Source organism: Diabrotica undecimpunctata, chromosome 4 (genome assembly GCF_040954645.1).
Source record: "Diabrotica undecimpunctata isolate CICGRU chromosome 4, icDiaUnde3, whole genome shotgun sequence".
Taxonomy (NCBI): Eukaryota; Metazoa; Arthropoda; class Insecta; order Coleoptera; family Chrysomelidae; genus Diabrotica; species Diabrotica undecimpunctata.
Window position 1 is genome coordinate 68707553 of NC_092806.1, and position 23723 is coordinate 68731275.

General features: G+C 34.4%; 1 protein-coding gene across 1 annotated transcript in view; it reads left to right on the top strand.

Annotated features, from left to right (window-relative positions):
- The window catches only part of MED25 (Mediator complex subunit 25), a 72505-nt gene that overhangs the window by 20698 nt on the left and 28084 nt on the right, over window positions 1-23723 (top strand). The window contains exon 4 of the mRNA XM_072529679.1: window positions 18981-19126. Within this exon, the coding sequence (XP_072385780.1) occupies window positions 18981-19126 (146 nt within the window). The remainder of the gene's footprint in view (window positions 1-18980; window positions 19127-23723) is intronic.

The window sequence follows — 23723 nt, forward strand, 5'->3', positions numbered from 1 at the left end:
GCTTCTGGATGATGTTGTTTCTGGATTTAAGTTTTTTCGCTGTTTTTGACAGATGTTCCTTGAAAGATAGGGTGCTGTCAAGAGTCACCCCAAGATACTTTGGTGTTTTATTGTAGGCGAGTGTGGTGTTTTCGAATTGGATGTTGAGTGTTCTTTCTACGAGCTTGTTATTTAGGTGAAAACTGGAAACCTCTGTTTTGGTAGCGTTTGGTTGGAGCCTCCATTTACGGAAATACTTTTCCCACTGTGTGTCAGTCCGCCATGAGGATTTCTTCTCTTTGTTCAAATGACTTACACCTTAACAGGTGTAGGATCCAGTCATCGGCGTAACCAAACTTCCTTGATCTGGTTTCTGGTAAATCAACGATGTACAAGCTAAAGAGAAGAGGAGCTAGGATAGATCCCTGAGGCAGTCCATTCTTCAGTTTTCTTGGGGTGCTGATGTCGGTTCCCATGACTACTTGAATCGTTCGGTAGGCTAGCATGCTGTAGATTATTCGATCGGTGGATTTGCAGACGACAGAAGTGGCACTGAGTCTGACTTTCTGGCTTCCACAACGATTTAGCATGAAACTTTGTGAGAATATGTTACCCTGAATATCTGGAACTCTTCATTTGAAGTCATGATACGGATACACGTCCTCAATGCGTAATGTGCTATGATATATTAGCGAATGAAAGCCCAAGGTATAGAAACGAATCATTCATATGTTTAAAAATAAACCAATATATTTTGACAGAAAATTGTCCAAAATATACCATCCAATAAATATTGTGTCGTATTTTATAAATATATCGTATTTATCTATATCTTTTAAAAATGAAAAGATTGAAATGTTTTTGTACACACCTATGACAAATCAAAAAATGGAAAAGAAAAGTATTTTTGAAGTGTGTAAACATTTATTTCCTGGCTGAGCGCTTTCGGCTGCCAAAGTCACCTACAGAGCGATGCTACAATAGAACACTGACATAATTAACTAATTTAAAGTTTACAATGTTTCACTTACGTCAAGTATTTAAAGCATCACTACTAGGAGAGATCTCATTTGATAGCAAAATACAGAAATTTTTCTTTGTGCTATGTTAAAATATTTCATTAAAAAAACAAAAAAGACTATACTCTGGACTCCACAAAAAACACATTAACACTTTTTTTTATTTGGTTATGGTATGGGTGTCAAAACCCGACCATTGGTTGCAGTTGAAGCAGCAAATAGAATGAGGGGAATCGAATACCAGCCTTTTAAATGATTATAACAATAAAACACTGAAAACTTTTGTTTTCAACACTTCCACAAAATTCATTTTAAATTATTTTCACTACAGCTGTTTCGGTCAGAGTGCCTTTCTCAAGTGATCTTTTTTTGATATGTGTTTACACTTTATAGTCTTTAACTGAATAAGTTGAGGAGGGGAGAACTGTTTGTCACAAGTTGGTCATTCAGAATTATGTCTGTATTTTTTAATTTGTTGATTTCAATAGATTCTAGTAAAGATAGCTTAAGACCTTTATTTTGAATGTTGGAGTATAGTACAGTGAGTTGGAGTGTTGTAAAGTCTGTTTTTTTTTTATTGTTGAAAGCCCTTTTATGTTCTGCTATACTTTTGATAAAAGTTCTACCAGTTTGACCGATGTAAGTTTTTGGGCAGTCGCCACATTTAAGTTTGTATACACCGCTGTGTAATTGCTTTTTCTTTTTGCTCTTATTGTTCTTAATATATTTGCCTGTTGACATAAGTTGTTGTTTGTTCTAAAAGCTGGTGTTATTCCTGTCTTTTTTATGTGTTTGCCTCTTTTTGTTAATATTTTGCCTGTATATGTAATCGAGCAGAAGGTACTGGGTTTTTTCTCTGGTGGTGGAAATACTAATTTCAGGGCTTTCTTATATATTTTTTGGTTTTTGGTATTTTAATTAGTTTTTGGACGGTAGAGGACCTTTCACACTGTAATTGATTCTTATACAGTACTGGAACTGTGTTGGCATATACACTGACATAGCTCGGGCTATGTGCGGGAAAATAGCAGTGTTTTTTCGTATTTTACAAATTCATCATCATCAATGGTGCCACAACCCTATAGTAGAGCATCCACCTTCCCAAGTTTAGTTCGCTAGTCTGTCTTATCCATTGCCCATCGTTGCCAGTTTGCTGCACCCATTTTTCTAGCATCTTCGTCTACACTGTCCCCTATCTAAGATCTTGCCTACCTCTTCGTCTACTTTCCCCCGGCTGTGACATAAGGATTCGTCTAGGTGGGTTGTTCTGCTGCGATCTTTATGAGAGATATCGCGTTTGTATATCGTTACGTTAAAAATAAACTTTAACCCGTAATTGTTAGGATAGTTACCAAAGCTCTACTCTAACTCAACACTCCTACTAATAAAAATTTACTTCATAGAAAAACCCTTAATCTCCAAGGGGAGTATTCTCTTAGGGAAATTGTTTTCTCCTTTGAGGTTCAAAAAGGAATCCACTAATTAATAAATATTCTTTATGGGCGTCAGGTATTTATTTATCGCCCTGTGAATACCTCCAGGTATTTAAATAAGTACTCAATATTAAGACACAAAAAACAGAATATTTATGGTTCATGGACCACCCTTGAATAAAATACATCCTGGGGTAAACTAATTGTGTAAATGTAAATGTCATAAAAATAAAACAACCTTCAAAAAACTTATAGTTTATTCATAACTCTTTGCTAACTACTATTGTTTTAGTTTTCTGAGATGAGATTGCCATATTAAATTCTTTTGCTCTTATGTTAAATCTGTAGACCAGCCTTTGCAAACTATCTTCATCTTGGGCTATCAATATTGCGTCGTCTGCGTAACAGAGTAACTATTTAAGTTGCTCTCAATAAAAAATGGACCCATTATGTGGTCTTCTAAAATGCCAGTCCTGATGTTAACGTTTTGAGGACGTTGAGTTCGGTAAACAACACTTCTGTGCTGGTTTTCTCGCGCCCAATACCTCGTAATGGAAGGATTGTGTCTCCCTACTAACGAAACATAAGATTCATCAGTGAATAAAATGTTTTAATAACATTTTGTTTATTATTAGCCTTCGTTATTACAGTTTCACAAAACTCCATTATTCGAAAGTAGTCGTCTGGATAAAGCTACTGCGTTTTTGAATATTTAAAATTCTTGTAACCGTGCTTTTTCCATACTTTAGTTATAGTAACACTACTAACATCTAACTCTCTAGCAACTCCAGACAGTAATTCTGTTATTCAGAATTACTACCATAAAACCATTTTATTATTTGAAGCTTTTCTGCGGGCGTATAAACAGACATGTTGTTTACAAAAATAAATTTTAAATCCACGCTGTTATTGCTTTAAACAACCACGGTATAATGACAAGTTATGGGCAACAGGTCAACGGAGGTTCGTGGAAAGTCGACGGCGCACAGTGTTGCCATTGATAGGGTGTATATCTAATTTAAAACTTAACGTACTATGTAACATCTGATTAGTAAGACTATCGTTCCCACATTTAATAAGTTCTGCAGGTAGACCGTCACATCCTGGAGATTTGCTATTTTTAGATGTTTTATTGTATCCCTTACTTATTTAATTGAAGGAGGAATTTTACAAATGACAAAATTCAAATTTAATGCGGATTTAATTTAAAAAATAGAATTTTTGTAGAATTACTGTTTCCCAAAATTTGGGATTTATTTTAATATTTGGTAATTATTGCGACATTCTTTATATTAGCCCTTATTACGACTTATTGAAACTGTTCCTCAGTGGATAATATTGGCGTATAAAACGATTCATTGGCCAAATAGTTTTTCCGAATTAGCTCCACATGATTTTTTTCTGTGGCGTTATATCGAACAAAATTATTTGTGATCATCTTCACGAAATGCCCCAAATTTTAGAAGAACTCCAATTGAAGATTACCGAAGTTTTGCGATCGATAACGTCTGTGATCCTGAAAACATGAGAAGTCGTTTTACAATCATTAAGTAATTTGTGAGACTGAAAAAGACGACAATTTTTAAAGATTATTGGTTGACTAAATCATCTAATAAAATATTTTTTGATCAATAATAATTTTCAATTTAAAATCCAGATATACTTTGAATTTGGAATTATAATTATTTTTTAATACCTTATTAACTCGTTCAAATTAGAGTCAGCGATAAGGTCATGTTCTAAGAATCGGAGCTGGTCATTATTTAGCAATAATATATGAAACTGGGTTCACACGGAAAGTGATTTTCACTTGACTTGAACGTTATTGAGTATATTTCTGCTTACTTGAATATATTAAATATTCATTTGGTATAATTAATGTTTTTTAAATTCACAATGCATTCCTATTGACGTGAATTTATTCGGGATTTTTCGTTCCCTTAGTTCGACGAACTAAGGGAACTCGTCTCCAGTGATGAGATTAGAACGAGGATACTTTTGCTATTCACGATTTTAATATTTACTATAATAAGTTTTATTTGTAAAATTTGCCAGCAATAGGTAAGCTTAGACACAATACACGCTGTGGCGCACCAAGGGGGGGTTTTGGGGGTTAAACCCCCCCCCCCCCCCAGAGCATATAAAGTAAACAATATATAAAGAATAGTAGAAAAATGTAACTTGTCTTTCACACACAATACAAAAAATCCAAAACGGTGATTGAATAATTAAATTACCACTTTAAATATGTAGAACACAATAATTATTGTATAAATACGCAATAATTAATAATATTTTTCATTATATTTAGATATAGATACCTAATATTAGGCTTATAAAAAATTAGACAGAACGAGTCTGTTGCGAGTAGCATGCGCCTACAGGACTGTATCTGCGGGTTGTGTTCCTCTGCATGTGTTAGAGCAGTAGAAACGAAAAGAGACATCTCTATGGGAGAAGAAAGCATTTGACAACAGCTATAAAAAAAAGAAAGGGAAAGATCAATGGAAAAATGGCAAGAAGAGTGGAACAACAAGGAAGATGTTGCTCAGTGGACAAAGATGCTGATCCCGAGCCTAAGGGACTGGGTAGATTGTCTGTTTTAGGGCGTATCTTCATAGGTTCAGAAAGACAGATGCAGATAAATGCCTATACTGCGAATATTCCGACACTGTTACTCATACAATGCTGGAGTGTAATAGATGTACAGTGGAGAGAAACAGAATGTATAAAGAAATAGGTATGAACCCTGTGACTGTAAGAGAAGATCGTAAAGATGACGGGAAATACGGAGGGATGGAATAGTGTTCACAATTACATCCAAGCAGTTATTAAAAAGAAAGAAGAAGAAGAGAAATACCAACCGGGCTAATGACAGAGATAAGATCTAATTATCATTTTAATGGGAATAAGTCGCAATTATGATCTTGCACTGATAACTTGTGTATACTCCATACTTGTTTATACTTAATATAAAAAAGAATAGCGGTTGGTACAGAAGTAGGTACATCTAGCCTTCATCGACCTAGAAAAGGCGTATAATACAGTTCCAAGACTTAAATTGTGGCAAGCTTAACAACAACTCGACATTAGTCCATACCTTTTAGGAATAATCACAGAAGTATACAGGGATAACACTACTTACCTAAAAATCGGATATAGACTATCAGAGCCAATAAAAGAAACTAAAGGACTAAAACAAGTACGCAGTATGTCACCCTTACTGTTTAATTTATATATTGAGGCAACCCTCCAAAATTGGAAAAACCACTGCCAGGGAATGGGAATCCCCATAGGAAATGACGTACTGGAACAAAAAAAGAATAGGGCAAACCATGGTTGAATCAGTTCTTTGTTCGATGGCTCTGAAGTATGGACAATTAATGCAGACCTGAAGAGAAGATTGTTGACAGTTGAAATGGATTATTTGAGAAGTGCTAGAATATCAAGGCAGGAAAGGAAGACTAACGAATCTATAAGAAATAACATGAATGCTACAGAAACGGTCATTGACAGAATAGAAAGAAGAAGTTCAAAATGGTTTGGATATCAATTGAGAATGTCTGACAAACGTTGGCCCCAAAAACTTCACAAATCGAAGCCCCCTGGAAGAAAAAAAAAGAGGTAGATCTCGACGATCTTGAAATGAAGGAATTAGAAGAGCGATGGAATCGACAGGTTTGGAGGAGGAGCATGCCTTGCACCGGGAGGATTCCCGGAGGAGAACGGCAATACGGCGATAGCCGTCTTCAAAATGTATTGTATTTACAAGTTCGATTAATGTCAAACGTCAATAACCTTATTTTAACCTTCAATTTTGGCTTATTCCCATTAAAATAGTAATTACTTTAAAATGCCACAAGAAAATAGCTTCAGAACAATAGATAAGATCTAGATAAGAGAAGGGAGTGTTCCAAAAATGTCGTCAGCCTTACAGTGGCCATCCCACTTTCGGAGTTCGGTACGTGCGACAGTCAACTGCGCATAAGTAAGAGATGGTGGTTTTAGTTGGTAGGTAGGATAATAGATACCTGAATCTTTGGAACTGCTATCTTTAGTACTTTAAATTAAACTAAAACCCAAATTGTAGGGACTCAACATGGAGGTAGCATAAAAAAATTTCGAAACCCCCCCCTAAGACAAATTCTGGGTGCGCCACTGAATACACGTATCTCATTTTGTGAAAATCAGTATTTGATCCTAAATATTACCCTTGGCCGACTCTAAAACATTATTTCTCAATAATCTTTAGAGTAATTTTTTGTTTGATTGTTATCGAGTTCATAATTATTTATTTGAATATAACCAACATTTTTTTGCATGATTTTATTCTCGATTTTTATATTTATTTTTCATCGTTACCCATATATTCTCTTAACTATCAAACAATGAATAGACCTTGCTCTCAAAGAGTTATAATAGAAAACACGTAATAATGAATTCATGAGTGATACTTACTAGCGACTGTACATAGCTATGTACATGGCCACTGAGCTATGTGGCGGCCATAGCTCAGCGGCTAGGTACTGACTTATCAAGCCTGACGGTCCGGATTCGATCCTGGCATAAACACCAGAAATTTTTCAATTTCTAATCTAACTGAGCCACCAGCGTTCTTCGGAGGACACGTAAGGTTACACCAGAAGGTTACACGAATGGAAAATGTACAATAAGCCTCATTACTAATAATACTTCAGTACGACTGGTTATATGTAGTAACAAACGGCTTCCGAATTCGTATTGGATCTTAATTGGAGTGTGATAGTAAAGTACAGAATCATTTTGCCTATGCAAAATGTGGATTATTTTCTTTCGTTTAAAAATAATACGTATATAACGTCAGCCTGAACAATTTCAGTCGGATTCTTTTAAATCCCCAATTATACTCGTAATACTGTTCATGGAAATCTATGATCCAGTATAAAAATAACTACGCAAACTACCAAAGCCTTCGATGACAATGATGGATTTTATAGTTCTATTAACACAGCAATGGGAACAATTACAATAAATAGAATTACCAACTACTTGAAGAACCACAAACTTTGGCATTGCATTTCACTAATAAAGAGGAAGACATGACAAGTTTTGGAAAATATTCTGCCACACACCAACTTTTTTGGTACTAGGGGAAAAATGCTAAATATGGCATAAAAATGTATATACTGGACAAATCAAATGGTTTGTCTTTGAAAATAATTGTGTTTAGTGGAAGTGCTCGTGCGTAATTCAATAAGCAATGATCACACGAATAAAGTTGTCCTTAGACTGCTGGAAGGAAAATTCAAGGTTGGCTACAATTTATCTACGGACAACTTATAGCAGCATCACTTTGGAGCAGTCTTTTAGTAGATAGAGAAGTAAATCACATGTTTCTGGAACACTAAGAATAAATATAAAGGATAACCCAATACAAAAATAATAAGCAATTGAACAAGGAGGTAATAGGAACACAAATGATTGAATAACAAAAAAAAACCAACCGCAATGGTAACGAATTAATTGATGGTAATGAAATATAATAAGTTTATGAACGGTATTTCACAATATTTTATGAATTTATGTTAACATTTATGTAGTGTTTGATGTTTAATTTTGATATTAATACTGATTCTCAATGTATTTAGGTACTTTTATAAATAGACAAAATATTACAAATATTTTTAATTTAGATTTTAGAAAGGAAATAATTCTAATTTTTGTAATGCTTTGAAATGACATATGGAATAAATATATTCTATTCACTGAACTCAGATCCAACTGACTAGTAAATTTAGTGGGTAATTATTTTGATATCGACTGAAAGTGACTGGAAGTTACTATACAACCAAGCACACGTATTATTAACCTATATTAAGATTATTCACATGCAGTCGAACATCTAGGGAGACGCCAAAAAAATTCGAATTATATAATTTTAAATTTAGGCAGATTTTGATTCAACGTAAAAATAACTATTCGAAATATAAATTAACATTATTTCCAAACATCTTTAGAATAACAAAATATGGCAATAAAAAAGTAATTTTTTAGCTTTAGATAATTCGGTTGTTCTCTATCTATAGCATTGTCTAAGGTATAAAGGGGAGAACATTCTTGTTCTTCAGAGTGACTAGTTTGCTCTATAAAATTGCTCTATAAAATCGGAATGCTCTACATGCGCTCCATGAAACACATGGAGCGCATGTACTATCCGACAAGCGAGAGCTGGCGGGTTGCGCGTAGAACAAATTGAAAAGTGGAAGGGATTGCTCATTTCTATTGCTGTCGGCTACGAGTTCACATCGTGGAATTAGTGCTACATTTCTAACAGTGTTGTCAAGTATTTACATTTTTATTTGGAGTGGCTATATTATAAACTTATTTATATTTTTTAAAATGGCATGTGTATTAAAAGGCAAACCTTTGGTATCTCAAGCACGAAAAATAATTTTCAATGTTTTTAAGTTTACAACCGAAGAAGCTAATGCAGATAAAGTCTTAGTTGATTTAAAAAAGATACAAGAACGTGTAGATCATTTAACTGGTAATTATAATACTCATTTTCAAAATAAATTGAGCTTTAAATAATTTAATTTAAGTTAAGTTACAATCAATAAATAAATAAAAAATTACAGTGCATTAGATGACCAGTAAATAATGTGAAACACATGTGAAATAGAAATGACATAAAAATTGAAATGTGTTTCTACAATATGTTTATTTACTATAGATATGCTGGACACTTTAATATTTCGATACGTTGCATTTTTTATAAATGGGAAACAAAATATGATATTGTAAGCAATGATATCACAAGATAAAAGGCCGATAATACTTGAGTTTATCGTCTGGCTTAGAAAAACAAACAAAGAACGCGTGTTCTGTGTTGTGTTTAGTTTAGTAAGCATTAAGACATAATTTGTATCTGTCCGCGAAACATACAAAAATACCTTCCCTTTGAGAATTAATTACGTTTTACGAAAATAAATATTATTAACAGTTTTTTCTACGTTTTATTCAATATTATTATAATTTTTATTTTGTTTTCGTGGTAAAAAGTTTATCACACACGCATCCACATAACCACGGTACATATCTACTAACGTAATTTTCAGATCCCAACTAAATTTTTGATACGGCAACTACGCATTTGTGACACCCGCGATTAAGTACCTCTCCTATCTCTCTTAGAATAAGTCCTTTTCTATTTTCGCGCAGCTCACCCGCCAGCTCTCGCTTGTCGCATTGTAGTACTATTCAAGTCTTCTATGTATACTGAATCTATAATTTCGCCATCAGATAACGCACATAACAAAGTCCTCAAAGGATCTCCTGATTCAAACACCACTGTGTTCCATTTTGCAGGAGGTGAATTAGAAATATCTTTGATTTCAACTTTTTCTGTTTACCTGTTTACGACGATGGAAAACTGCAGTACACATAACAGTTTTTGTATATTAGTCGTAGTTACTATTTCGCCAAGCTTTATCGGCCATTCTCATGGCTTGAAAAACATCTATAAAAGAATTATTTTTTTCTTAAATATTGTCCAACATATTACTGGCAACTTATTTACGATATAATGACCTTAAGTTTTTAATGATACCTTGATTCATAGGCTGATTTTAACTGCTTTCATTGTACAATTATCAACGAATAACAAGATTTTTCTTTGGCCGTTTTTTTATCAATAATTATGAGCCCGTTTTTAAAAATTGCAGAAGTCATCCATGCTTTCGTCAAAGGTAATGATTTACATCTTGAAAAACAACAAAGTGTTTTAGATTTATCGATGACTAATGGTGAGAAGAGAGGAACCACCAACGAATCTTGAAGTTAAAGATGCAGTTAAAAAACTAACCAGAAACAAATCACCCGGAATAGATAATCTTTCAGCTGAACTATATAAAGAAGGTGGTCATGATACCATAATAGCATTACACTAGCTTATAAAAGAAATATGGACACAGAAATCCCTCCAAATGATTGGAATATTGGAATACTTTGCATCATACACAAAAAAGGAGATATCTTTGAATGCTCTAACCATAGAGGAATTATGCTTCTAAATGCAGCGTATAAAATATTTTCCGCAGTACTATGTCATCGTATGGCACCATATGCAGAACGGATAGTAGGAAAATACCAGGCTGGTTTCAGAGGTGGCAAATCGACAATTCATCAGATTGCAACTCTGAAACAAATTTTGGAAAAAACACTAGAATATGGCATTGATACTCATCAGATATTTATAGACTACAAACAGCCTACGACTCTGTGAATAGAAGAGAAATGTTCAAAGCAATGAGAGAGCTAGAAATTTAACAAAACTAACTCTTGAAAAAGTTGAATGTACAGTACGAATTCAGGGGGAACTGTCTGAACCTTTTAAAACAAATAACTGGCTACGCCAGGGAGACCCTTTCTCCTGTATACTGTTCAATCTGGCTCTGGAAAAAGTAATACGTATGTCACAAATCACAACCACTGGTTCAATATATAATAAATCAGTGCAAATTCTGGCCTATGCTGATGATATCAATATTGTTGGGAGAACGGAAAACGCTGTACGGGAGGCGTATGTAGCATTAAAAGAATCAGCTACAAAAGTGGGTTTAATAATAAACACCAACAAAACGAAGTATAAGAAAATAAACACGCAACCACAAATACTACGACCCGTTGTTATACAAAACGACGTCATCGAAGCAGTGAACGAATTTGTATAGCTGGGAGCGCTCCTTAACACTGAAAATAATACTGTTACGATAAATATGCATCATATTTAACCTGTAAACATGTTATTATTCTAATACGAATTTTCAAGTATGTTCTCGTAGGTTCTGTGAGGCGCTATGAAACCGGTCTGGCGTTCCCTTTCATTCGAGAAAGGTCAGCACAGGTCAACATCCGTCCGCTTCGAGAGATTCCAGGCTAACGGCTGTTTGATATAAATAGAGGGATTCTCATGGTGTTAGTCAGTCGGAAAAATAATATCGCGTCGAGTTTTGAAATGTAACACGCGTATTGTAATAAATGTAAATAAATTATATAATTATTAGTGTGAAATAAATTAGTTATATTGTACAAATAAAGACTTTAAAGAAACTAAGTGTTCGAACATTTTTATAATAAATAAAGTTAATAAATTAGACTAATAAACTCAGTTCAATACTACCGCAGAGATAAACCGCAGAATTTTCACGGCCAACAGATGCTATTTTGGGTTCAATCTCCTCCTTAAATCCACAATTATATCGAGAAATACAAAAATAAAACTCTACAAAACAATAATACGCCCAGTCTTATCATATGGTTCAGAGACCTGGACTCTGACAAACAATAATGAAAACATGTTTGGATATTTCGAAAGAAAAGTACCAAGGCGAATTTATGGAGCAGTGAATGACAATGGAGTGTGGAGAAGACGATACAACTTTAAACTTTATAGAATATACCAGGAACCTGATATCGTAAAACATATTAAGATAGGACGTCTGAGGTGGATAGGGCATGTAATGCGGATGGAACAAAATGACCCAGCTAGAAAAACGCTCCTTGATAGACCCATTGGTCAGAGAAGAAGAGGAAGACCTAGAACAAGGTTCCTTGATAACATCGATGAAGACATGAGAAATATGGGAATACATGCTTGGCGGAGAAAGGCGATGGATAGGGACGACTGGAGAGAAATTCTTTAGGAGGCTAGGACCCACGTAGGGTTGTAAAGCCAGAATTATGATGATGGATGGTGAAAATTGTTCTGTGTCCGACATGTTTTCTGCTAGAAGAATAGTCAAACCATTGGTATGCTTTATGTAAGAAATCTTGCAAAATAAGCAAAATAAAATATTTCTATGTTCGAGATATGGAGGTCCAATTTAATTTTTCGAGTTATAATAGTGGTATAATGTACCAAAATGGCTTGCAGATATTGACTAATGATTTAGACTAATAGAGGGTTGAAATTTCGAGTAATGGAGGTTTCAGGTGTTGAAGGGAAGAAAACAAAACATTTTTTCGAGTTTTGGAGGTTTTCTATTTATCGAGATTCGTCTTACAGAGGTTTTATTGTAATACAACTGAATCAGTTAAAGCACTAATACAAATGCTTAAATGTTATTTTTGTAATTCTGTAGTTGTTTATAGATTAATTACCTAGTATTTACAAATGAAAAGTTTTTGATTAAAATTAGCCAACTTTCGTTGTTGCGCCATCAGCATTAATTGGTTTAAAACATGATACTCTTACTGTCAAAAAAATTAATAAAAAAAACTTACTAGCTAATTATCGACCAATTAATATTGATGTTATGTATATATCTTTAATGAGACTCAACCACAGTTTCAGGTGAAATTAGGTTTATTTTGACTTTTCAATTTCCACTTCGGAAATCGTTCTCAAAATGCAAATTAAAATTTAATTAAATTAAAATCATTATCATCATCCTTGGCTCGACAATCCTTTGTGGATCCTGGCCTGCTTCAAGATTCATCGCCATTCTGTTCGGTTTTTAGCTACGTGTTTCCATCTTCTGGTTTTTAATATCCCTAAGTCGGTTTTAACTCTATCTAACTTAATATTGGTGGAGAAATGAAACAATCTTCCGCAGAAATCCAAAATCTGATCCAAAGCATGCCTCGTAGTTTAAAAGGAGAGGAGTAAAACTGCCAGAGGAGGGAATACTCGCTACAGAAATTCTTAAAATTTGGTGAAAATGCATAGTTGTCAATATAATTTAAAAGTTCTAGTCTAGATTCTAGATAACAGTTATATCATAAACAATGGAATAAAGAAAAACTAGTAATTTTCAAAATCAATGTTTACCTGTTAAATTTAAAGACGGAAATTATTGTTAATTAGAAGATAAATTACGTATTTTGAGAACGATTTCCGAAGTGGAAATTGAAACGTCAATAAACGTATTTTAACCTTTAATTGTGGCTTATTCCCATTTAAATATAAATCTATCTAACTTTTTAAGCTTTTTAGCAATAATTTTTTCTAGCATTCGTAGTTTTCAGCCCATCTATGTCGCTATGTTTTAATGAACGTTACAACGCGACGTCTGGTTCATTAAAGAGTTGACATTAAAATTAACATTAAACACAAGCAAATAGTTTCAGAATCAAATTAATATACATGTCATTTGGAGCAATTTTTTCTTCATAAATTATTGGTATTTGTAGGACACATTTTAATATAATGTGATGTAACGTTGTAACGAGTCCGTTACTTAAATAATCGTTTACCTTCTTTTTGTGACTGGAATCTTTTAATTTCGTTCTAAATTAAATTCATATTGAAATATTCTTAAACTAAATATTTAAAACTCCAGTAAAATTTTATTTTCGAAGTTGGCATTAAATCCCGCCCTCTGTCTAAGATTCTGAAAGTACATCGGCGTGTCAGCCGTAGCATCGTCAAATCGCCACTTGTTAACTGGATGTGAGTGAATAAACATCTCAGAGTAGAGCGGCTGGGAGTCCACTTTTTTCCCGAATTTAGTTTAAGTTTATTTTTATGTGAAGAGCCGTTTATTTTAGAAGAAACCATTTGAGTTATTTTGTTGTTTTGTACGAGGATATTTTCAGTTGGATCACCCTAGCCGCCTACTCAAGAATCCAGTTACAAGTCAGGGGAAGAATTATTTTTTAGTTGGGGTTATACTTAATAAGGGGAAGGAGTTTCAAGTTGGTTTTTTTATGGGAAATTAAGAAGCAGTTTAACGTGACGTATTTGTCCAATAGTACCTGATCCAGGGAATACAGGTTTGGTATCCTGTTACCACCTGAGTCCAGTTCTCCACCGGATCATCTTCGAGGGAAACCGGCAGGAAGAACTGACTTATTTTTTTTTTATCATTCAATTACTTTAAATAATTTTTTTTATGTCCTCTTCAAGGTTTTAACTTTTGGTTCAATTTTTAATAAAAGAAAACTATCCTTAATAATAAACATATTCAATTTTTTCTAAAAAAAAAACATTTATCATTGTAATTTAATTTAATTATTTATTGTTTACCAAGGGATGAGGTTATAACTCTCCCTTGAATTTCTCTTTGTTAGGTTATTGTGTGCACACATATCCCGGAGAATTTTTACTTAAAAACCTAAACAATTTTTGAACGAAAACTAACTATTAGTGAGTAGTATATAATTATATTTATTATTGGATCTAATTTTTGTCACAATTTGAAATTTTTAAGGGGAATATCAGGGGTAAATTGTTTTATAATTATATTCAGGGATTTTACTGTAAATATAGCTATAGTTAACTGTATATAAGAGGTGGTGGTTTAGTGTATAAGCATTTAAAATAGTTTGTACCTAAGTTTGGTAATTATTAAAGGTGTGGTTAAAATTTAATATTTCAATTAGTACCTATCTTTCTTATTTCAGCAATACAAGATATCTCGGAAGAAAACATTTAACTTCCTGGCGCCCAAGCATTCACTAGAGCAACTTTTACTTTTCATCTGTTTATTTCTTGGCGGTTTTCTTGTCATTAGTTCTTATATCTTACGGTCTCTGTAGGGCATGCAAATTGGCCGAATCCTTCTTTGAGTGTCAAGTGGTCATTCTCCTGCATAGTCGCTAGCCAACACTTAATTCTGCTATATTTTAAAATTCATATTTACTTCATAAAATTCATATTTATTTCTTTTACATAATTTATTTCTATCTAATCCCTTCCATCTTCCGTTATTCCCCATATTAGTTCGTTGGTGTATCAAGGTGCATTTTAGAGTTCACCCTTTTGCTACACTGGATAGAGTCACTCAGACTTCCTCTAGCACAATTTTTGCTACATAAACATATTTTTGTTACAACGTGTACTTCAAAATATTTTATTTATACTTCACAACAGACTTTGTAGTTCTAGGGCAAAAAGTTATATTTTAATTACTTTATTCTATGTTTTACTTGACGATGCGTCTCTTATCAAGTCCAAATCAGCTACTTTCTTTAGGTCACCCTAAACCTTTTATATCCATCTTGTCCTCGGTCTTTCTCTCCAGTTATAGGAGTTATACATATTTTGTTTTCCTATTTCCGCATTAGAATCACTCCGAATTATCTTTTTGTCATATTTTGGTATTTTACTAAACTCTTCTGCTAATAATTCGTAGAATATGTCTTTATCATCATCTCTGTACCTTTTTTTCCAAATCCGTTTCCCCTCTTTAATTATTATTTTGGCGAAACCAATTTTAACTGTTTTTCCATTTCTCTTTTCTTCATAGCCACTCTGTCTTATTGCTTCCGACATATTGTTCCTACTTAGATCATAGTTAAGACAATTTTTTTCATTACTCTTTGGCTTATCGTCCGCGGTTTTTAATTCTATCAGGCATTCTTTTTCTCTTAGTTTCCTTACTGTTACCATTTGGATCTGTAACACTAGTTTTTGTTCTAAAAATTTGTTCTATTGTTAAAAAAAAGTCCATTGTTTTTTTATTATTGGCATTACTTGTATCAATTTTTAGGCCTGTTAGTCCAATAATATTCTCCCTGTTCTTTTTATCAAGCTCTTCCATATATCCTTTTTGCTCATATCTTAATTCTTGTAGTTACCTTTTTACTTAATTCTTATCACCTTTTTTATCTTCGGTCATTGCTAGCTAACCTAACCTAACCTGTCTAACTTATCCTCTCTCTTTAATTTGAATGGCTTTTTAGGCGTCTTCTGACTTCTCGGAAATGGTTCCACTTCAATTTCATCTCCTTTTTAGGTGTCTTCTTACTTCTTGGAAATGGTTCCACTTCAATTTCATCTCTATTTCGTCTTCTATTACTACCGCCATCGGCATCACTCTCCCTCTTACTTAGTGAATTTACGTTTAACTCACCCGATTTGTATTGTATTGTCCGTAATACAGCAGAAAAAATTTAATTTTAAGTCAACTTATGGATTCACGTGGATGAGAATTATTAAAAAGTATTAATGAGAATCATTTAGTTCCTTTCTCTACTGGAGAGCCTACTTATTGGCCCACTGATAGACAAAAAATTCCTCATCTTATTGATTTCGCTATAGTAAAAGGTATATCACATACCTACCTCCAAATTTCTCCTTCATTTGATCTCTCATCAGATCATTCCCCTTTTTTCATAGATCTACAAAGCCAAATTCGGAACTGTCCTAAGCATTCTAACACTCTCGAATAAAAGAAAAAACTGGAGCAGATCTAGAGAAGAGATAAAAACACCCATTAACCTAAATTTGCCACTTAAAGGTAATAGCGACATAGAAAATGCAGTTCTCACTTAACTACAGTTATTCAGGAAGTAGCTTGGGGGTCCACGCCAGAAATTACTTACAAACACAACTCCGAGTCCTATCTTAAATAAATACACTCATATTGGAAAAAAGAAAACTGCGAAAGAGATGGCAGCTCACTAGGCATCCAGAAGATAAAGCAAATCTTAATAGAGCTTGCAGACCATTAAAAAAAAACTGATCCAACATAAAGACAGTGGACTCTCTCAAGACTGGAGCTTATTTTATATGACAGTAATGTTTTACCGAATTATCAGTTTAGGTTTAGGAAACAACATGGTACCATCGAGCAAATTTATAGAGTGGTAAATACTATCAGAAATTCGCTCGAACACAATAATTACTGTACTGCTGCATTTCTAGATGTCTCTCAAGCATTCGACAAAGTTTGGCATGTAGGTCTTATCTCAAAAATTAAATCCATATTTCGTCATCCCATAAGTTCACTTTTAAGATCTTACCTGATAGATCGATTATTTCAAGTCAAAAGAGGTGGGAAAATCACTAACCTGTTTCCAATTTGTTCCGGAGTTCCACAAGGAAGCATACTAGGACCCACCCTCTACTTAATATATACATCAGATCTCCCAACGACGACCAATACAACAATCGCTACATATGCCGATGACACAGTTATCATGGCTTCAAATTCTACAGCAACTAAAGCATCCCAGGTATTACAAAATCACATACTTAAACTAGAGAGCTGACTTACACCGTGACGAGTGCAAGTCAACAGTTTAAAATCAACACAAATAACGTTTACTTTAAAAAAGGTGTCACGCCACCTGTTTCTATAAACAACACTCCACTACCAGTTAATACCGTCGTTTAATACTTGGAAATTCGTTTGGATAGTAAACTTAATAGGGGCATCCACATCTGGAAGAAACGCCTTCAACTCAGCTTAATCTACAGGAAAATGTATTGATACACGAGTCGAAAATCAAATCTTAGCCTGGAGAACAAACTTCTGATATATAAATGTATTTTAAAACCGATATGGCAATATGCAGCACAAATCTGGAGTACAACACGTAATACCAACATACAAAAACTTCAAAGATTCCAATCGAAAGTACAATGCAATGTAGATCTGCAATGTCCCTTGGTATATTACGAACCACAGATTACACCACGATCTACAGTTACCAACAGTTAGCGAAGCAATATCTGCTGTAAACACTGTATACAAGACCAGACTATCCTGCCATCCAAATCCGCTGGCCACGGATCATCTTAACATTTCACACGTAAGAAGATTAAAACGACCAGACCCTTTGGACCTCTAGTAAATCTGGAGAAACAGAGCATAGTGTCATAGTGCGGTGAAATAACAAGTTTTTATTCTGATGTTTTCTGAATCTTTTCTCAATTTTTTTTTGTTTAGCCCTGTAATACACATATGTGTATCAGTGTTTTTTATCTGTATTAATTAATTGGTATATCATAGATTAAATTTATAATATTATTTGCCTTACCTGGGTGCTCGCCACTGGGCGGCTTCCTACTATGTTATTGTACATAAATTATACATATTGCTTATTGTTTGTAATGAGACAGATTGCAATAAACATTGGATGTTAAAAACAAAAAAAAAAATTAAATTGTCGAAAAGCTGCTTTTTATCAGTACCCTGTTTGTTACTCGTTTCATTTTTTTTTAGACACTTCATCATCGCAATATAACTGGACAGAATAAGTCCTTCTCTTAATTACTTTGATTTGGATTTACTGATAACCGTTAGCTATTAACCTTATATTGTTCCGATTGAAAAAATGCACATACACTCAGTTTTTCGTTCTTTTTTCACCACGGCATGGGTTCTATAATAACCAATTCTGGATACTTTTATAAATTTATTTTTCTTTTTTAAGTTTTTCATCATCAGTTTTCCAATTAGAATAAATGAGAGAGGAAAAAGGGTGTATGGATTGGTATTCCCCGCCCCCGCTTTTCACCTCACTGTACTTATTACTTCGTATTATTAGTCGCTTCATAATCATAATATAAATTCACTTCCAGTCATTCCAGACATTTTCATTTGTGTCGAAAACCAGTTTTGGTACTTCGATACCTAAGTTAATGTAAACAAATACGTAATTTAATGTTGAACAGGTATTTTGTTGAAAAGATAATTTAAAAAAGTAGTTAGCAATTAAAAATATATCAAAATAGGTTCATATTACTTTCAGTGTTTTGTTTAAATATTCATTAACATTAAGTACGTAAGTAAATGACTTTACACTAACGATTTATGAACATTTTACATTCTTGTTGTAGAAAAACATCAACTTTTCTGTGATATCTCCAAGAAAAATTCCGTCGTTATACAAATTATTCGAAAAAGCTGGAGGTGATTTGAGTTCTTCTCAAACTAAAAATTATGCGAAGGATCCAAGACATCTTGTTTTGCTCAAAGGATTTAGGTAAATATACATGTAATTATTCTTTTTTATACTCATATATTTATTAGTTCGTCTTCGACAGATAATAAAATAGACAAACTAATACTACCTATATTTCTCTATCGAAGTTAAATCTTTTGTATATAATATTTTTACTAAAATATCCAATTATGTAAGTATTGGGATTATTAAATTTTAAGAATGTTTGGAATGGGGGTGCTAAAACCTGCGATTTACCTCAAATTATTTATCTGACAGTCAAACAGAAAAAGCAGGGTTGTAAAATAAACTACACTAATTTTTAACCTATAGGGTGTTTATGTATTCGACAGATAATGCGCTATCCCAGGCCTAGAGTGTTAAATAGCTAGAAATATATAAAATTTAACAATGTATTATAGATCAAAACCACTTGGTGATTGATTAGGTGATTTGGGGACCAATATATTCTTTAAGAATGTGAACTTTGACTTTAACCGACTTTTAAAAATTTTAATCAGTTACACAGTATCATCAAGATATTGTAAATATTTGCTTCTAAAGAGAGGTCTGCAAGTATTTAGATAGTTTACATACTATGATTCAGAAGCTTATTTGTCCGTCGGTGTTTTGTTAACTAATGTTTGCCTTAATATGTAATAATTCAATTTCAGATAATGATTATGAGCAAATAGTTAAAAAAAAAATAAAAACACTATTCGTGGCCTTTATTTCTAATAACAATTGCTACAATTGAATTGCTAAAATTGAACAATAAGAAAATTACAATAAATATTCAAACTGTTAGCTGTTTATTTGTAAGTACGTTCTACATCATTGTCTCATTGCTTTAATGTCGCTATTCAATCTTCCTCAGTTTCGCCCATAGTTTTGTACACTAAAGACTAACTACATTATCACGTGACTGGAAAGCAACATTTCCTCTTTTATCACCGCGTGTGGTATAGTTGGACAAAAGCACAAAATCTAAAAATAATGTTAGAGCCAAGCCAAGCATTTTGATTAACCCAGTCTGAGAGACTTGCACACACCTTAGAATGGCATTTGCGTGTTACATTTCATTGGAGCGAGCTGTATTGATTCGTGTTATCAGGAACCACTCCACCGCGCTCCAATGCTCCAGGCCATCCCTTTCCCCCCTATATCACATTATTGGGCGATAGGGGCTCACTATCAGCAAAATGCTTTTCGCGTGGAAGTCCTGGGTACAAGAACTCTAACACGATATCCTAACCCGATCAATGCAGGTTAGCGTGAGGCGCTCTTTTCCTGCTTTCTCTAGAGACGTATCATCGAACTAAAATTGCTTGCTAGGGGGCCCAGTTCGGCGACTCGGTGCCTGAGGATGTGGGCCCTTCGTGTCGAGGTTTTGGTGTTTTGTTAATTTTTTGGATTGTTGTCGCCTTTTTGTTAGTATTTTTTGATTTTTTTGGTTTCCAAAGCCTTTATTTATTTATTTTTTTTAAGGTTGTCCTGAAAATAAACATCAATAATTATTAAAATTTCCAGTGCTGCGTGCTGGTGCATCTTCTGTTGGTAGAGCTACGAATTATCTAGACTTTCTGTGTTTGCCAGGATTTGCTGTTTTGGTCTTTTGTGCTTCCATCGATGGAACACATCATATCTTATTATCTCTCGCAGGATCGGGCTTGGGTGATTCTCTAATTCTCCAAACCTAATTCTGGCTTTTTCTGCCATTTTATCTATCACCCTGACTTGTTGCAGTTCTCTAAGCAGAAAGCGTTCAGCGACGTATCTGGGTACATTTGCCGCTTCTCTGAGGATCTTATTGTGGCTTGCTTGTATTTTCTTTTTATTTGAATTGCCTATGTGTCCCCATGCGTGAGATGCATATGTGATTATTGGAAGTATGATGCTGTTTATCAGTCTCATTTTCGTCTTTATGCACAGTTTGCTTTTTCTACCTGTGAGTCCTCTTATTGCTGTTCTAGCTATTGCTGTTTTCTGGATGGTTGTGTCCAAGTGTTGCGTGAAGGTTAAGCCTTGGTCCATAATGACTCTTAGATATTTCGCCTCTCTTTTCTATTTTATTGAATTATCTTGCACTAATAGCTGTTCCTCTGGTGTTTCACTTTTCTTTTTAAATATGATTGCTTGTGTCTTCTCTGAATTGATTGCTATTTTCCATTGGATACACCATTCTTCAATGTTATCCAATGCTGTCTGTAGATTGTTAACCGCTACTTCTAAGTTTCTGTGTTTGGTCGCAATCGCTGTGTCGTCTGTATAAAGGCTGAGTAGTGTTTCTGGTGTTCTTGGAACATCTGCGGTATATATTGTGTACAGTAGGGGTGACAGGAATGCTACCTGTGGCACTCCAGCCTCCGGAGCTCCGTGTTCGGATAGTACTTGTCCTATTCGTACCCTGAAGCTTCGGTTGCTCAAGTACGAAGAGATCAGTCTCGTCATAGCCTCACTGTATGCGTAGCCTCTCATTTTGTATATCAGGTCAAATCAGACTCTGTCGAAGGCTTTGCTTACATCCAGCAACCCTGCTTGTGTAGTGTTTGTCGTTAAATCCAGCTGTTATGTATTCTGTCAGTATAAGCACGTGTAATTCGAGAGTGTTCTGCTCTAAACCCGAACTGAGCTTCTGGGATTAGTCCTATTTCGTATGTTTCAGCTTGTAGTCTGCTTAGCATTACTCTTTCTACGATCTTGCTGACTGCTGGCAGTAAGCTTATCGGCCTGTAGTTTTGCAGATGCTTTTCTCGGTGAGCTATTTTTAATTAGTTCGTTTATTTCTTGAGGAGATGTAGGTGTGATTATCTCCTCTGGTTCGTCGGGCATTTCTTGTTGTTCTTCGACTTCTTGGATGAAGTCTACATCTTCGTCTTGCTGATAATTTAATGTACACTCTCGAGAGTCCTCCTCATCACATCGGCTTTTTAATCTATGGTATAGACAATTCTATTTTCACCGTGTAGTGGAGGTATGGGTTCTCTATCATTTCTTAGTATTTTTCCACATGTTTTGCGTGTTTGGACCTTGTTCCTCCATTTCTTGAACGTGGTTTTCCCACCGTCGGCTTCTATGTTCTGCTAGTGCTGTTTTCACTTCTCTGTTTAGTCGATTTGTCCTGTTTTTGTCCTCCTGGTTTCTTGTCCTTATAGCTCTCTTTTTGGCTCTGTTCTTTTCCCTTATCATGTCCTTGATTTCCCGGTTTATGTGTCTAAATCTTACCATGTGTATGCCTATTTCTTCTTCAGTAGTGCTATTTCTGAATGCTTCTTGAACGATGTTTTCGAACTCTAAGACTCTTTCTTCTATTTCTTGTGGATTGTTTATCACTAGGACGTTGTTGATTCCAATACTCATAAGTCTTTTGTAATTTGTTCACTATGTTTTCTTTCTTTTTCTTGTTGTTGTATTGTTTTCTTCCCATGTTCCTATTTCTGGTAGTATGGGGTTGTGGTCGTGTAATCCTTCGTTTAATGTTCTGATCTCGGTCTGTAGTCCTAGATTTTTAACTACTACTATGTCTAGATGGGTGGGGTGAGCATTTCCTGGGAAATGTGTCTGTTCGATGGGCCCTATTACCATTGTGTTTCCATTGTTTGCTAGATAGTTGTGCAGTAATCTTCCGTTTCTTTTCGTTGCTCTATCGTTCCAGTTTGAGGATCTCGCATTTAGGTCTCCTATTATTATGGACGGCTCATCTATATTCAAGAACGCGTTCAGGTCGTCCTCTATTATATGATTTCGTGGCCTTACGTATGCATAGATGATTTTGATTTCTTCTTGCCTCATTTGTACTTCAATTGTAGTTGCTTCCATAGTGTTTAGTTGTGGTGTTAGTATTCTGGTGTGTGGAATTCCTTTTCTCACTGGGATAGCAGTGCCTCCTGAAGATGTCGTAACCAGCAAACTTTATGTTTATGCTGTTCGTCAATTTGGTTTACTGTATTGCTACGACGGCCATTTCGTGTCTTTTGATTAATTCGTTAACACTTTGTAACGTGATTACTGGTGGTTTATAAATTTTTTTGGTGGTATTTTGTTCTTCTGTTTGGCTATTTGCATTTTCAAAAATATCCATGGTATCTTCCCTTCCCTTAATCGGAAGGGAATATGCATTATTTTCTTCTTTTTGTGTATTTTGGTTTTTCTCCTTAGCTGGCACGAAGGAAAAATCTTCTCTTATGGGTTGTGCGGTTTTTTAAGAGCTATGCGTTGTTTTTTTTTCTTTGTGATTGTTGTTATTTGTATTTTGGATTTTTTTTTCCTATTTCTTCTTCTTTTTTCTTAGTCTTTGGGATTCCTCCCGTAGACTTCTTTTCTGGTTCTTTATTTGGTGCTTTTAACTCATCAAATCTTTTGTCCATTTATTATATGATGTTATTACTGGAGTTGATCATCGAGCTTTGCAATTCGCAGACTTTTTCGTTTCACGTTTCCTTAGTTTGTGTATAGGACATATAATTCCAATATTCTAATCTTCTGGTAAAGCGCGTTCTTGCCATACCTGTATATGTAATAGTTTGTGAAACAGGGTTACAAATGTTTGACCGCTATATTTAAATATTTCTGCGGGTAGGTTGTCTGCGGGTAGGTGACTTGTTTCTGGCTAGAGACTGAATTGCTTTATTCATTTCTT